The sequence below is a fragment of the Lathyrus oleraceus genome, chromosome 4 (genome assembly GCF_024323335.1).
Source record: "Lathyrus oleraceus cultivar Zhongwan6 chromosome 4, CAAS_Psat_ZW6_1.0, whole genome shotgun sequence".
Classification (NCBI taxonomy): Eukaryota; Viridiplantae; Streptophyta; class Magnoliopsida; order Fabales; family Fabaceae; genus Lathyrus; species Lathyrus oleraceus.
The window spans coordinates 207,471,322-207,486,664 of NC_066582.1; the positions used below are offsets into that span (position 1 = coordinate 207,471,322).

The 15,343-nt window shown below is 36.4% G+C and overlaps 2 protein-coding genes across 2 annotated transcripts; one reads left to right on the forward strand and one right to left on the reverse strand.

The window, feature by feature from the left end:
- Window positions 1–5,046: 5,046 nt before the first annotated feature.
- Window positions 5,047–5,595, reverse strand: LOC127136692 (uncharacterized). The gene has a single exon (XM_051063224.1). The coding sequence runs from the start codon at window positions 5,593–5,595 to the stop codon at window positions 5,047–5,049; it is 549 nt and encodes a 182-aa protein (XP_050919181.1).
- Window positions 5,596–12,271: 6,676 nt separating this feature from the next.
- Window positions 12,272–14,637, forward strand: LOC127135350 (probable polyol transporter 6). The gene is made up of 2 exons (XM_051062085.1): window positions 12,272–12,519; window positions 13,241–14,637. Exons 1-2 carry the CDS (start codon window positions 12,414–12,416, stop codon window positions 14,635–14,637), a joined length of 1,503 nt encoding a protein of 500 aa, XP_050918042.1. The 5' UTR covers window positions 12,272–12,413.
- Window positions 14,638–15,343: the final 706 nt, after the last annotated feature.

The following is a 15,343-nucleotide window of genomic DNA, read 5'->3' on the forward strand; positions in this document are numbered from 1 at the left end:
CTTGGCGAACTCGATGCAATCCTTCAACATACTAGGCCAATAAACACCATGTCGGAACAACAACCACTTCATCTTGTAGCCTGCCTGGTGCACGCCACAGGCTCCACTATGTACCTCAGATATGGTCAAATATGCTTCTGTATTTCCCAGACATTTAAGTAGTACTCCTTCTGGTGTTTTCTTCAGCAATTCATTTCCTAGCAGCACATAGCTCAAAGCTCTGTATTTGATTTTCCTATCAATGCTTCCGACTGGATTCTCTAAATATTCCATGATTGGTTTTCTCTAGTCCGTTGGTGATAAACTGTTGATAGTGAAAACTCCATGTCCCCAAGACTTCTTGAATCCAAAAACTTCAGGATGTTCTTCGTCGAATCCTTCATCACGACTGTCATTCCTGTCGAGTACATCTTCCCTTATTGGCGGTGCGTTTGACACCATATTTTCTCGAACTTCAATCATATCTTGGAATTTTGACTTAGACATCTTATACCCGGAAGCGGCCTGGGTCAGATCGTTGTCCTCTTGGTTTTCGTTTCTCGACACATGTTTTATGCCTGCAACCTCAAAGTACTCCAACAGTTGTGTTGCCGTCACAAAATACTTCAACAAATTTTCCTTGATGCATTTGTACTCTCGTGTGACCTGCTTGATTACCAACTTTGAATCTCCCCTTAACTCAATTCTACTGGCTCACAACCCTTTCGAGAGTCGAAAACCAATTATTAGGGCCTCGTGCTCAGCCTCATTGTTGGAACATTTTTCGTTGATCTTGCAATTAAATCTCGTTGGGCCATCCTATAGGGATAATACTAACACCAAGACTCCCATTCTGTCCATGTGGCTTGACCCATCGAAATATAACTGCCATGGTTTGGTGTCAACCACGTTTAGTGATGGTTCAATCATGGCATGATCTACTATAAAATATGCCACAAGTTGGCCTTTCATATCCTTTAAAGGTTTATATGTCAGAGAAAACTTTGTTAAAGCTAGTGCCCAATTTTCAATTCGGCTATGCATAATAGGTTTAGACAACATATGTTTAATAATATCGTAATGAGATGAAACATAAACATCAACTGGTTTTATATATTGCTTTAATTTGATACAGGCAAAGTACAAGCATAGACACAGTTTCTCGATGAGATTGTACCTAGTTTCGGCATCTATTAACATTCTACTGAGGTAATATATGGGTCTCTCGATACCATTAATATCCTTTTGTGCCAACATACTCCCTATAGTTGTATCTGATGCAGCAATATATAAACTCATATTTCTCCTCCTACTATGAGGTAGCAAAATAGGAGGCTTTATAAGGTAACCCTTAATGGCGTCGAAAGCCTCTTGTTGCTCTGGTTCCCGGTGAAAATCACTTTCCTTCTTAATTTTGAGCAGTGGCGAAAACACCTTCGTCTTACCACTTAGATTTAATATGAAACGTCTTAAGAAGTTTATCTTTCCCAACAAAGACTGAAATTGCTTCTTTGTCGATGGGCTTTCGAGGTATAAGATCGCTTTTGTCTTATTTTGATTGATATTGATGCCTCGTTTGTGTACCACAAACCCCAGAAATTCTCCTGCGTGTACACCGAAAGCACATTTTAATGGATTCATTTTCAATCCATATTTCCTCATTCTATCAAACGAGAGTCGAAGGTGATCCAGGTGATCTCCTTGTGATGACGATTTTATCATGATGTCGTCGATATACACTTGCATAAAATTTTCAATGAAGTCATGAAATATGGAATTCATAGCCCTTTGATAGGTCGCTCCTGCGTTTTTTAAACCAAACGGAATCACGGCCCATTCGTATGTCCCTAAAGCTCCAGGGCATCAAAACGCTGTCTTGGGGACATCCTCTTCAACTATAAGAATTTGATTGTAGCCATAGTAACGATCAAGCATGCTCAGGTATTCAAAACCTGCGGCCGAATCAACCAGCATTTCCGCCACGGGCATTGAGTATTCATCCTTTGGCGTGGCGTTATTCAGATCTCTAAAGTCTATACAGATTCTAAGAGTTCCGTTTTTCTTAATGACAGACACTATGTTGGCTAACCATTCGATGTACCTCGTAGTTCTGATAAAGCGACTTTTGAGGAGTCTTTCGATCTCTTGCTTAATTTTCAAGGTGATGTCTGGAACAAATCGCCGAGGGTGTTGCTTCACTGGACTTTTCCTGGGTTGGATAGGCAGTCAATGCTCCACCATGCTTCGACTTAAACCGAGCATTTAGTTATAATCCCATGCAAAATAGTCTCTGTATTTGGTAAATACTTCAATCAACTTCACCCTTATTTCTGACCCTACCTTAGTACTTATGTAGGTTGGTCTTTTCGTGATCCCATCCCCCAAATCGATATCTTCAAGGGGATCTTATGCTTGCATCTTCTGGGATTCATCTGATGGGTTCTTTTCGAACCCCAAAGGCTCGTTGTCGTAAATGCAATCAATCGTCTGGCTTTCTGAAGATGTTGTTTGGTCTTGTTGACTATCTTCTAAACCTTCGGCCTCACATGTCAAATTTTGAAGCCTCTCCTTTTCCAGAATCGACTTTCTCTTGTTTTCAGCCAAATAGGCCAAAATTCGAGCCAAACTTTCTGACTCAGCAGTCATCTTCATCGACTGCATGCCACCCCGTAGGTGGAATTCCCGTCTCTGATCCTGTATCTTCCTTATTATCCCAGATGAAACCATGATCAAGGTCTAAGTTCAGAACTCGTCCAGTTTTGACAAAAGTGTAGGAACCTGATTCATCATCGCATGGCACTATATTCTCCAAGTGTTGGTCAAAAGAACTCTTGGAGCCCCTGTCGTCGACCCGATAATAACTTTGGTCGGCCTTGATGTTCTCCATGATGCCGTCTTTGCCCTAGATTATAAGTCTCTGATGAATCGTCGAAGGTACCGCTCCTATCCCATGGATCCATTCTCAACCCAGGAGTAAATTGAAATTATCTTTGGAGTTTATTACCATGAACAGTGTTAAGCGTGTTGTTGTGCCCATGGCGAGATCGACCTGGACAAAATCCATTATATTGTTGTTTTTCCCTTCATAGTTTGATAAGACCATATTGTGATGTCGAAGATCTTCGTCACCCTTTCCCATTTTCTTAAATAGAGTATGGGGCATCAGATTGATTGCAGCGCCTCCGTCGATAAAAACCTTGTTTACCGCTATTCCATCAACCTTCGCCCTGATGAACAAAGGCTTTAGATGATACATCATCCCTGGGCTAGTTTTTTCAAACGTGGCCTTCTGTTCCTCCACTACGTCGCTATCCATGACATAGTAGCACAGAGGTTTCCCTCCAACCGTTTCATCTGGCACAAAATCTTCTTCTGCTTCAGAGACTTCGGATACCATGTCGTATTCAGCTGGTAACACCGATACAATGTCGCAGTTTACAACGAAGTCATCACCATAGATGTCATCATTGGTTTCGTCGTACATGTCTTCGTCAAACTCCTCGTCAGATTGGGGGAGTATTCAGGCTCTCCTTCCTCTAGTTGAGGGTAGTACTCAGGTTCTTCTTCCTTCAATTCGCACTCGTTTCTTGGTTGTCTTTTTACTTCTGACGAACACTCCACGCTTGGGGAGGCTACCACCGCTTTTTCCCCATTGAGTCGATGGTCATGGCCACCATTTTTCTGTGTCCAGGTCTCAATACCTTTGGTATCTGTTTCTTCTGTCCAGAGGTTCCCACGGGTTTCAAATGTGGAGTGGTGGCGTCCTTCTCAGCTTTTTTGTTCCACTAGTAATGCCTCCATTGTGTCCTGGTCATCGGATTCTTTTATTTGTAGTTAGGAGATACCATGTAGCCTCTTTTCTTCTCTGTAGATGTTGTTTCCTTCTCCAACACTCTCCATTTCGGTTTCTTGCCCCCTTTCTAGTTGACGAACTCTATCCACTTTTCTTGTGGAACGTCGGTCGGCGGAATGAAAGTCTTTGGTCGAGATCGTTGAAACTGCCTTTTGTATTCTTCATTGCGTCGAGGTGCTCCATGCTTGTCGAACACAAATCGTGGGACGACAAGTTTCTCTTCCTCCAAAGCCTTGTTGTCAGCCTTCAATTTCTCAGCGGTTTTCTCGGTGAACACCGTACTGTACTTAGGGCATAGCAGAGCCTTTGACCCATTCACTCTGCACTTCTCTTGGAAGTTTGATAAACTTTCGCCTGGTTGGGGGTAGGCCGACTTGGATTTACTTTCAGCCTTATTTCTGAAACCCTCAGTAGTCTCGACCATCAGCACTTCAAAAGATTCAGCTAAGAACGCTGCTTCGGAAGCCTCTACGAGACCATCAGTAGTCTCGACCAGCATGCATTCGAGAGGCTCCGAGTAAAAAGCTTATTACACCTTCAGAGGATCAGAATCCACCTGCATTTTTGGCCTATTCGCCAAACGGGATCCTTCCTTCTTTCAAAGCCTTTTGCACCAAATCCCTGAAAAGAACACATTGGTGAGTTTTGTGACCAAGGAAATTATGAAATTTACAGAATCCCCTTTTCTTCTTTTGTTCTAGGGGGGATCTTGTAAACCCTGAGGGACGATAATTTAAACGTCTTTTACTAATAGATTAAAGATTCTGTCTCACTTAGACACGTTGAACGTATAAGTCTTAGCTATGTATTTATCTATTTTCTCGACTTCGATGGGGTTTTTTCCATTCGAAGGCTTTAAAAGCTTACATGCATATGGAGGTATGGGCTTAAGTTCCGCTGCGTTAACCTCGCTTCTATAGATTAGCTCTTCATCATTGGAAGAATAACCTTCGACTGCGATATAGGATATTTTTTCTTTCTTATGATATCGACCCGTCTTAGTCTTCTCAGCTTTCAGGCGTTCGATGCGTCGAACTTTGTCAGCCAATTGGGCCATATCTCTAAGATACTGAGTATCCAGCTTTTTCCTTATAGAGTGACCTAAACCCCCGACAATTATCTCGACTAACCCATGCTTAGGGACTTGAGTAAAGCATCGCGCTTTTCAACAGTCTAAACCTGTTTAGGTACTGATCAGCCGACTCAGCAACTTTTCATTTAACGCTAGCTAGTTCTTTGAGGCTAATCTTTGACTGCCCCATGTAAAATTGTTCATGGAACAATCTCTCCAACTGTGTCCACGTTTGGATTGACTGTGAGGGTAGCGTTGTGAACCACGTAAACACATTTTTCGTAAGAGAACTTGGGAAGTATTTTAACTTCAAATCTTCATTGTTCGCTATGTCGCCGACCTCAGTCTGATACCTGGCCACGTGTTCGATGGTGGACTCCTCAGTATCCCCAGCGAACTTGGTAAATTTCGGGACCTTCCATCCCCTAGGCAGTTCTGTCTGTAAGACAAAATCTGGCAAGGGTGAAGAGTAAGTTGGCCGTTGCAAGCATGGGCTTATTTCGTTTCGTACAATGATCTGTTCGACGATTGCCTCTAGGTTTTGCTCCCCAACAGCTGCATCGTGTCGAATTTGTCTGACCACCTGGTCGGAATCCTGGTTTCGGTTAACCATTACCACGGGGGGCCTTCGTGCCACCCTTGGGATCTGTTCAAATTCCTGATATTCTTGTTCGACAATATCGTCTGTCATTTCCTCTTGTCGGACTGGGGTTTCCGGTCGAGGAGGAGGCGTAGCATTCCGACGAGCCGGAGCTTTTAGGGCCCCAAAAAAGCCCCATTATCCTTGTCATTTGGGTTGCCAATTGCTGGTAACTTTGCATCGAATCTTGGATCAAAGACCTAAAGATGGTATCCATTTACTGAGTTAGCATATGTATCATTTCATGGTTATTCTCGTCCATCTGCTGTCTCATAACGACGACAGAACTTGACGTAAAAGTTGGGACCGACTGGGACGTCAGTCCAAAACATGAGGGTCGGCCGAGTGGAGTTGCCAAAGGTCCTAACCCCTGGTAACGTGGGAATGACGATGATGATGTTTCACCGTAAGTCGAACCGAGGTTATACATACTTGTCATAAACTCAGTCGGCATTCCCAACGTCGTGTGCATGGGGACCGTCAAACTAGGCATATATTGCCCAGAAGTTCCCATTGTTGTTGGTGTCGGCTTTTATGGCTGACACGGTGTCAGAATTAGACCTATAAACGCTGTCGAAACCGTCGATGCCACGCTAGAATCAACATCGACCGCCTGGGACGTCGCCTTGTCTCCTGCCAAAGACGTTTCTTTGTGTGGTCGAGGAGACGTCATTTTGCCACTGCGCAATCGCATACACCTAACGTTGTCGAACTCCCACCAGGTGTGCCAATTTGTTTCTTTGCCAACAATCTCTAACCTTCCTATGAGAGGGTTACTTGCAGGACCGGCTATAAAGTCTTGGACTTAGTGTTAAATGCATGATGTTTTAGTGGGCAATGTCTTTGAAATGATCAAAAGGAATAAATGTAACTCTTGGTAAGTTTGGAATGTAGTAAAAAGCAATGACAGACGAAAATATAGTGAAAGTAAAAGCAATAAAGTAAAGATAATTTGGTAAGTTTAAATGACTGATGAATATAAATGGAGGCAAATGTACATTTTGTAGGGAGATGACTATTTTCTCGTAAACGTTTTGATACTTTAAGTGTACTCCTATTGCAAATGCTAAAAATGTCACCCCACAAATGATCCCTAACACTTGCTTAAATACTAATAAAAAGTAACCGTCGAGAGTTACGAACATATCTTGAGATGACACGAAGATAACTGCCCACGTTTTTGGCCACCCACAATCATCCCTTACCATGGAGATGTTGGTGATTTTAGTATCACCCATGATTTTAGTAGTAATGAGATTTACTATAGGCCGATGCAATTATGCGTTAAAGCTTGGAAACGAGTTAGGAGTAGTGCGGAGATTCATATGAACTTTGGTATAAGAAACGACCCAACCTGACATTTCTACGTGTTTGGGGTTGTAGGGCCGTGGTTAGACTCCCGGACCCAAAAAGGAAAACTTTGGGTGAAAAGGGTGTAGCTTGCATCTTTGTTGGATATGTCGAGCACTCCAAGGCCTATAGGTTCTATGTTATAGAGCCTAATGACTCGATCTCTATTAACACAATTATAGAATCGAGAGATGCCATATTTGATGAGAACTGTTTCTCCTCTGTACCTAGACCAAAGGACTCTATACCTATTTCAGATGAATCTCTAAGAGATGATCATTCAAATGATGTGCCAAGTCAAGCACTTGAACCCCGTAGGAGCAAAAGAGCTAGAAAAACTAAATCTTATGGATCTGATTTCCAACTATATTTAGTTGAGGGATCAAAGGATCAGATTGACACTCAATATTATTATTGCTATAGTATTGAAGAGGATCCAAGAACGTATGATGAAGCTATCAAGTCTCGAGATTCTGCTTTTTGGAAAGAAGCAATTGATGAAGAGATTGGCTCTATCATGGAAAATAATACTTGGATACTATCTGATTTACCACCAGGTTGCAAACCATTGGGTTGCAAATGGATCTTCAAAAAGAAGATGAAAGTCGATGGTACAATTGACAAGTTTAAAGCTAGACTAGTTATCCAAGGCTTCAGACAAAAGGAAGGGATTGATTATTTCGATACCTATGCTCCTGTTGCCCGTATCACTACTATTAGATTGTTGATTGCCTTGGCGGCTATTCATAATCTAGTGATTCACCAAATGGATGTCAAAACAGCCTTTCTGAATGGTCATTTGGAAGAAGAAGTGTATATGAAGCAACCTGAAGGTTTTGTAATGCCTGGTAATGAACATAAAGTGTGTAAACTAATTAAGTCATTATATGGGCTAAAACAAGCTCCGAAGCAGTGGCATCAAAAGTTTGATGAGGTTGTTTTGTCCAATGGTTTCATTCTAAACCAAGCTGACAAATGTGTATATAGCAAATTTGATACATCCGGTAAAGGAGTTTTCATTTGCTTATATGTTGATGACATGTTGATCTTTGGCACCGACCAAAATCAAATTGATATAACAAAGAATTTCTTGTCATCAAAGTTCTCCATGAAAGATATGGGAGAAGCGGACGTTATTCTAGGAATTAAGATTAAACGGGAAAATAAAGGGATTGTAATTATGCAATCTCATTACATTGAGAAAATGCTCAAGAAGTTCAATTGTGAAAGTTGTTCTCCAGTAAGTACTCCAATGGATCCGGGAGAAAAACTTATGCCAAATACAGGTAAACCTGTAGATCAACTCGAATATTCAAGAGCTATAGGCTCTTTGATGTATGCTATGATTAGCACTCGACCGGATATTGCTTATGCGGTTGGAAAGTTGAGCAGATTTACGAGTAATCCTAGCCGGCATCATTGGCATGCGATAACTAGGGTATTCAAGTACTTGAAGGGTACAATGAATTATGGATTGTCATATATGGGATTTCCTTCGGTGTTAGAGGGTTATTCGGATGCTAGTTGGATAAATAATGCTGAAGATTCATCCTCTACAAGTGGATGGGTGTTCTTGCTTGGGGGAGGTGCTATCTCATGGGCTTCCAAGAAGCAAACATGTATAACTAGTTCCACAATGGAATCTGAGTTTGTAGCATTAGCTGCTGCTGGTAAAGAAGCAGAATGGCTAAGGAACTTGGTATACGAGATTCCGATATGGCCTAAACCGATATCACCAATTTCTATCCGTTGTGATAGTACTGCCACATTGGCTAAAGCTTATAGTCAAATATACAATGGAAAGTCTAGACATTTGGGTGTCAGACATAGTATGATTAGAGAATTAATCATGAATGGGGTGATATCTATAGAGTTTGTTCGGTCGCAACAAAACTTAGCTGACCACTTGACGAAGGGGTTAGCTAGAGACTTAGTAAAGAAGTCGGTAATTGGGATGGGATTAAAGTCCATTTAAATCTATTAGCTTTGATATACCCAATTCCCTTCTAATATGACGTTAGAAGCAGAATTCAATGTGGAAAGATCATAGTTAAAGATTGGAGCAATTATATTTATCTTCCCAAGGTATGTGCTCAGACCTGCAAGTGATGGTTAGGTTGAAGTATATCTTCTTAATGGTTCTTTTGAAAAATTGTAAATGCAGGTACAAGATTAAAAGAATCACCTATGTAAGCATGAAGTTTTGCCGCTTCAAGAAGTTTGGACTTGGCTTCCTATATGCTTATTAATGGATAAGGACACATGGCTTGTAAAGTGTCAAGTATGAATAGTAGAGTATTGTAAGAAACATATGTGTACTATATCTTCTGACATTCAAATGGATTGACGGGTTCAATCGCTATGACACCCAGATTTTCGAGTGTTTGAAATGTGTATTTGTACTAAAATGAAAATTCAATCGCAAGACATTTTCGTTTATGCATCTGTTTGATTGTAATATACCCTTATATATTTTATTGTATATATTAAGTAAATCAAGGATTACACTAAAATGGGGGGGATTTGTTGGTGATTTTAGTATCACCCATGATTTTAGTAGTAATGAGATTTACTATAGGCCGATGCAATTATGCGTTAAAGCTTGGAAACGAGTTAGGAGTAGTGCGGAGTGCACGCTCGTAGAGCCAACGTGTAATTGACTGCAAGTAATTGAAAACGGGGTTCCAATGGGCGTAGCCCCTGGCGGGGTGCGGGGCAGCGCCCCGCTGGGGTTCCAAGGGGCGAAGCCCCTGGCGGGGTGCGGGGCAGCGCCCTGCCGGGGTCCAAGGGGCAGAGCCCCTGGAATTTTCTTTTGAACGTTTGAACCTTCCCAGCCGTTATTACCGTTTTTCTTGAAAAGGTATGACTTTTTGTTTTCAGTTTTCGTTCTCCTATAAAAGGGGGAAATCTGGCCTCGGTTTAGGGTTACACACAAAAAACCATTCTACGTTCCAGAATCTTTCTTTTGCCAGAAACATTCTTTCTTCAAGAATTATCCCCACAAAGATTTCGTGAACCCAGGCATAAATAGGGTCGAAATACTTTGTTCGGAAAGTGAACGAACACGATTCTTCGAAGATTATCCAGGATTATCAATTAATTATCTAACAGGAGATGCCCTTCGACTTCAACCGGATCTCTTGATGTCGATCCATGGATTATCCAACTTCTTGTCGATCCCATATTCCGTCAGGCTTCCTAGTCGAGTGGACTTATCTTCTTTGATCGAAATTTGTCATCTAACAGCTACATGTAATGTTTGAGCTACATGTAACGTTTAGCTGATATTATTTGTACACTTTTGGTTTATTCATGGATTGAGTTATTGTTTGAGAATCTGATATTGCAGAAAACCAACCTTGTGGTGGCTGAGATTTTCTCTCTAATGTCTAGGGATGAAGCTAGGCATGCAGGGTAAGGACATTGAAGTTAATATAGAAGAGGAAGTCATGTTAATATAGAAGAGGAAGTCATTACTGACTACCTATGATTGAGTCAGCAGGCATTACATTCAAATAAGAAAAAAATGATTTGAAGACTAATCGTCTGTTAATGTAAATAGCAGTATTATAAACACAATAAATGTGTTTCTGTCTTTTTACGAAGTTAGAATCTCATAATTGTAATTTTAATATAAACAGGAATCAAATATTTTTTAATGCAAAAATAATTTTAGTTTACATGAATCTTTATTTTTTTCCGATTCATTTCTTAAATCACATCTTAATGTAATCAATAGAATATATTTCATTTATTATTTGATTTTCTTCAAGAGTGATTTTGAGGTTTATATATGTGAACTTGTAATCATACATTGGCTATTGATTTAATTAATTTTTAATATTAAAATAATTCATTATATTTAATTTCAACATAAATTGTGTAAAATTGACGGTATAAAATATTTATTGGCAATATATATTATAAAGTCTTTATTTTATATGGAATATTATAAAGTATATATTATTTTTTTAATTTTTTAATTTTTTAATTTCTTTCTAATTTCATTAATATAAGAAAAATTTATAAATAATTTATATATTTTAAATTATAAGCGTTTTAAGTATTTCACACAAATTAATAAGTGTCATTAATTTTGTATAAAAAATTTTAATTATATATAATTTTTTGGTATCATTTTTCATTAATATATGTGATTTTGTCAAAATGATTATTAATAAAAAATGAAGAAATTAATATAATTATAATTAAATACTGCAAATCTTTTCATACAAAATTTATATTGTTCTTTTAGAACAAAGGTTGGGCTTAATATAACTATTTTTTAAAAATACTTTTATTTATATTTCTAAATTTTCCAGTTAACATTCCGAAAGATCATAATAAAACATTTTTAGAAAATAAGTATTAGATATTTTATTAATTTTTGGCACATTAAATGAGATATTTTATCTGTGCAAATTAATTATACGACATTCTAGATTATTAAATTTAATTGAATGTCTATACACTATTAGAGGTTAAATGAACAGTTTTTTTTAATAAAGAACACGTGCAGTTTCTTTGTTATAACTCTTTTTTGTTACCGTTAAAATAAGTTTTTTTTTTAAAAATGAAATCGTTATTTTTTATCTTTCATCATTTTATTTAATAATAGCAATTCGTTATTTTTTATCATATGATTTACTTGTTGTTATTTTCTTTTCTTTTTTTAACTTTAATTTTTTTATAGGTTAAAAAACTGTTCATTAATATTTTCTAACAAGTTCATATATAAGTAGTTTTTGTATTTTTATAAATTTTTATATTTACATGTGTAGAATTCAATACAGTTGCATTTTATCTGTGCGAACACACATATATTTAACTAGTTAAATATATAAAATAAATTCGTTTATAGCGTGGGATCTAGTTAATAATAATATAATTCTGATATTTTTTTATTATAAACTAGACAATATGAAAGGAGTATGAAAAAGATATGATTTTTTTTAAAAATAAAAAATGCTAACGAGTTGTTAAGAAATTAAAATGGATAAGAGATTAAAAATATATTTTTTTAAAATATATATTCAATGCATTGAAAACATAAATAATTATTTTCAAAAAAATTATATATATTTATTAAATTGAACATAATATATTTTCTTTATTTGAAATTCTTAATCACTGTCTCAAAACAATGAACATTATCCTTTTAAATATGATAATAATTTAAATTAATTTAATAAGATTTTCAAACAAATAAAGGTATGTGGCTCGTCGTCAATCTTTATCCTTTTAGTATCCTAATATTAATATGAGTTATCTTGAATGATATCTTTCATAAAAACTAATTTTTATTACTATAAATATAAAGATTCAGATATGCTTGTTATATACACCCAATTACACCTCTATAGATATGCACATTTTATAACAAATACCCAATTCGACCTCTATATAAATATATGCACATTTTAGAACAAAGAAACAAATAGAAGAAATCACGTTGAGTAGCTTGGATTTTTTATCTAGAGTGGAAGAGAAATTAAATCCATTAACAATATATCATCATCATGATAATAAATCAAGGTGACAAAGAAGCTCAAAAGACATCATTGAACAAATATGCTTTGGCTTGTGCCATTGTCGCTTCAATGGTATCCATTGTCTCTGGTTATGGTAATATTATCACATTCTCTAATCTCTCTCATTTTTTTATTTCATTTCCTCTGTGCATTCCTCCAAAAAAATCTAATAGAGGTTGTTTTTCATATCAAAATCCTATTTGGAATTGATATTTGTTTTTAATCTCCTTGACTCTTTTTTAATTTTCTATTAAATATATTCTCTAATACTATATTTAATTTAATTTGTGTAAGGTGTTTGACTATTAAGTATATTTTCTGATATATGTTTTATATTGATTATTAAGTATATTTTTTAATGAAGATTAAAGGTAGTGTGTATTGACTGTTATCCAACAAAAATTTATCAATCAAATATATCATACAATTAATTTACAGGATGACATGAATATATGATGGTGTGGATTGACATAAAAAAAAATATTCCTAATAGTTAAATACCTTACATAAAATATAATAAAATATATAAAAAATATATATTTTATAGTCAAACACCGTAAATATAATATACTTTTTTTCTCTTTTCTAATATATAATATATAAGATGTTTGACTATTAAATATATTTTCTTATATATGTTTTATTTTGATTATTAAGTATATTTTCTACAATATATTTTATGTAAGGTTTCAATATAGATTTTACGGTTTATATTTGAAGTTAACTATTTTTATTATTTGATAAATATAAGAAAATTTATCAGATTATAGTTGTTCTGTTAAATCTAAATAATTTATACACATGGTTAATTTCAGATACTGGTGTTATGAGTGGAGCAATGATATTCATAAAAGAGGACTTGGGAATCAGTGACACACAACAAGAGATTCTAGCAGGAATCTTAAACGTATGTGCATTAGTAGGATCCTTAACCGCTGGAAGAACTTCTGATTATATTGGTCGTCGATACACAATCTTCTTAGCCTCTATACTCTTCATCATTGGTGCAGTTCTAATGGGTTATGGTCCAAACTACGCAATTTTAATGGTTGGAAGATGTATCTGTGGTTTAGGTGTTGGTTTTGCACTCATGATAGCACCTGTTTACTCAGCTGAAATTTCATCTGCAGCATCAAGAGGCTTTTTAACCTCTTTACCTGAAATTTGCATTGCTCTGGGAATTTTTTTAGGTTATATATCAAACTATTTGTTGGGAAAATATTTGAGTTTGAAACTTGGTTGGAGATTAATGCTTGGTATTGCAGCTGTTCCTTCAGTTTTTGTAGCTTTTGTTATTTTATCAATGCCAGAGTCTCCAAGGTGGTTGGTTATGCAAGGTCAATTAGGAAAAGCTAAAAAAGTTCTATTACGAGTTTCAAATACAACACAAGAAGCTGAACTTCGTTTCAAAGATATTAAAATTGCAGCTGGTATAGACGAGAATTGCACTGATGAAACTGTGATTCTACCTCAAAAATCACAAGGTGAAGGAGTTTGGAAAGAGTTGATTATAAGACCAACACCTTCTGTACGTTGGATATTAATTGCTGCAGTTGGAATTCATTTTTTTGAACATGCAACAGGAATCGAAGCTGTTATGTTATATAGTCCAAGAATTTTCAGAAAAGCTGGTGTTACAAGTAAAGAGAAGCTTTTGCTTGCAACAATTGGTGTTGGATTAACAAAGATTATTTTTCTATTAATTGCTTTGGTTTTGCTTGACAAAGTTGGTAGAAGAAGATTATTGCAGGTAAGTGTTGCAGGAATGATTGTTGGACTTACAACATTGGGTTTTAGCTTGACTATGGTGGAACATGCCCATGAAAAGGCTTCATGGGCTTTGACACTTAGTATTATGGCAACATATGTTTATGTTGGTTTCTTTAATGTTGGACTTGCACCTGTAACTTGGGTTTATAGTTCAGAGATATTTCCTTTGAGGTTGAGGGCACAAGGAGCAAGTATTGGAGTTGCTGTGAATAGGAGCATGAATGCTATTGTTTCAATGACTTTTATTTCTATTTATAAAGCAATCACAATAGGTGGAAGCTTTTTCATGTTTGCTGGGCTATCTGTAATAGCTTGGATATTTTTCTATTTTTATCTTCCTGAAACTAAAGGTAAGGCATTGGAGGAGATGGAGATGCTTTTCACCAAAAAAACTAAAGAGAAAAATGTAGCAATGGTGACTGGTCCAATGCATAATGTCTAGTATGGTTTGCTTCTATGTATATGTAACAAGTCATGCTTATTGTAAACCTTACTAAATTCAAAAAATACTTACTGTTTTTGTTTAAAAAATTCAACTTTAGATTAATGGGAATTATGTTTTTGTTTTTGTTAATATTAATTTCTCTTTAATAAGTTGTAGAGTATCCACTAATAAAATCCTGGTAAAATATAATAGATAATATGACATCGACACACAGCTTCCAACTCATTCATATTGTTGTCATCTTCATTTTTGGAATCATAACAAGTTTTAGTTCCCATTTCTTTATCACATATTAACAAATTATATGTGTCAAACAAATCACATGTATGATCACTATGTCAAAATGATTATCTTTAAAAGAGTCTTCTTTTATTAGGTCTCTTCTTGGATTGGTAGGATATGATACGAGCATGAGACTCAAACAAATGTGGTTTACAATGTCATCAAATGAAACCCATGGGAAGTTAACACAGAACTCCGTCGATGGCAACGTTCAAACAAGTTTCGTTTTTGATCTTACCCTCATCCTTTTGGTGATGATGATCATTAAAGTTATTGACTTATTATCATCCTTTTGGTGATAACAAGTTTTGTTCTGATCTTACCTTCACCCTCTTGTTGATGGTGATCGTCTAAGTTGTTATTGACTTATTATCATCCTTTTGGTGACAACAAGTTTTGTTGTTTGAACTTACCTTCATCC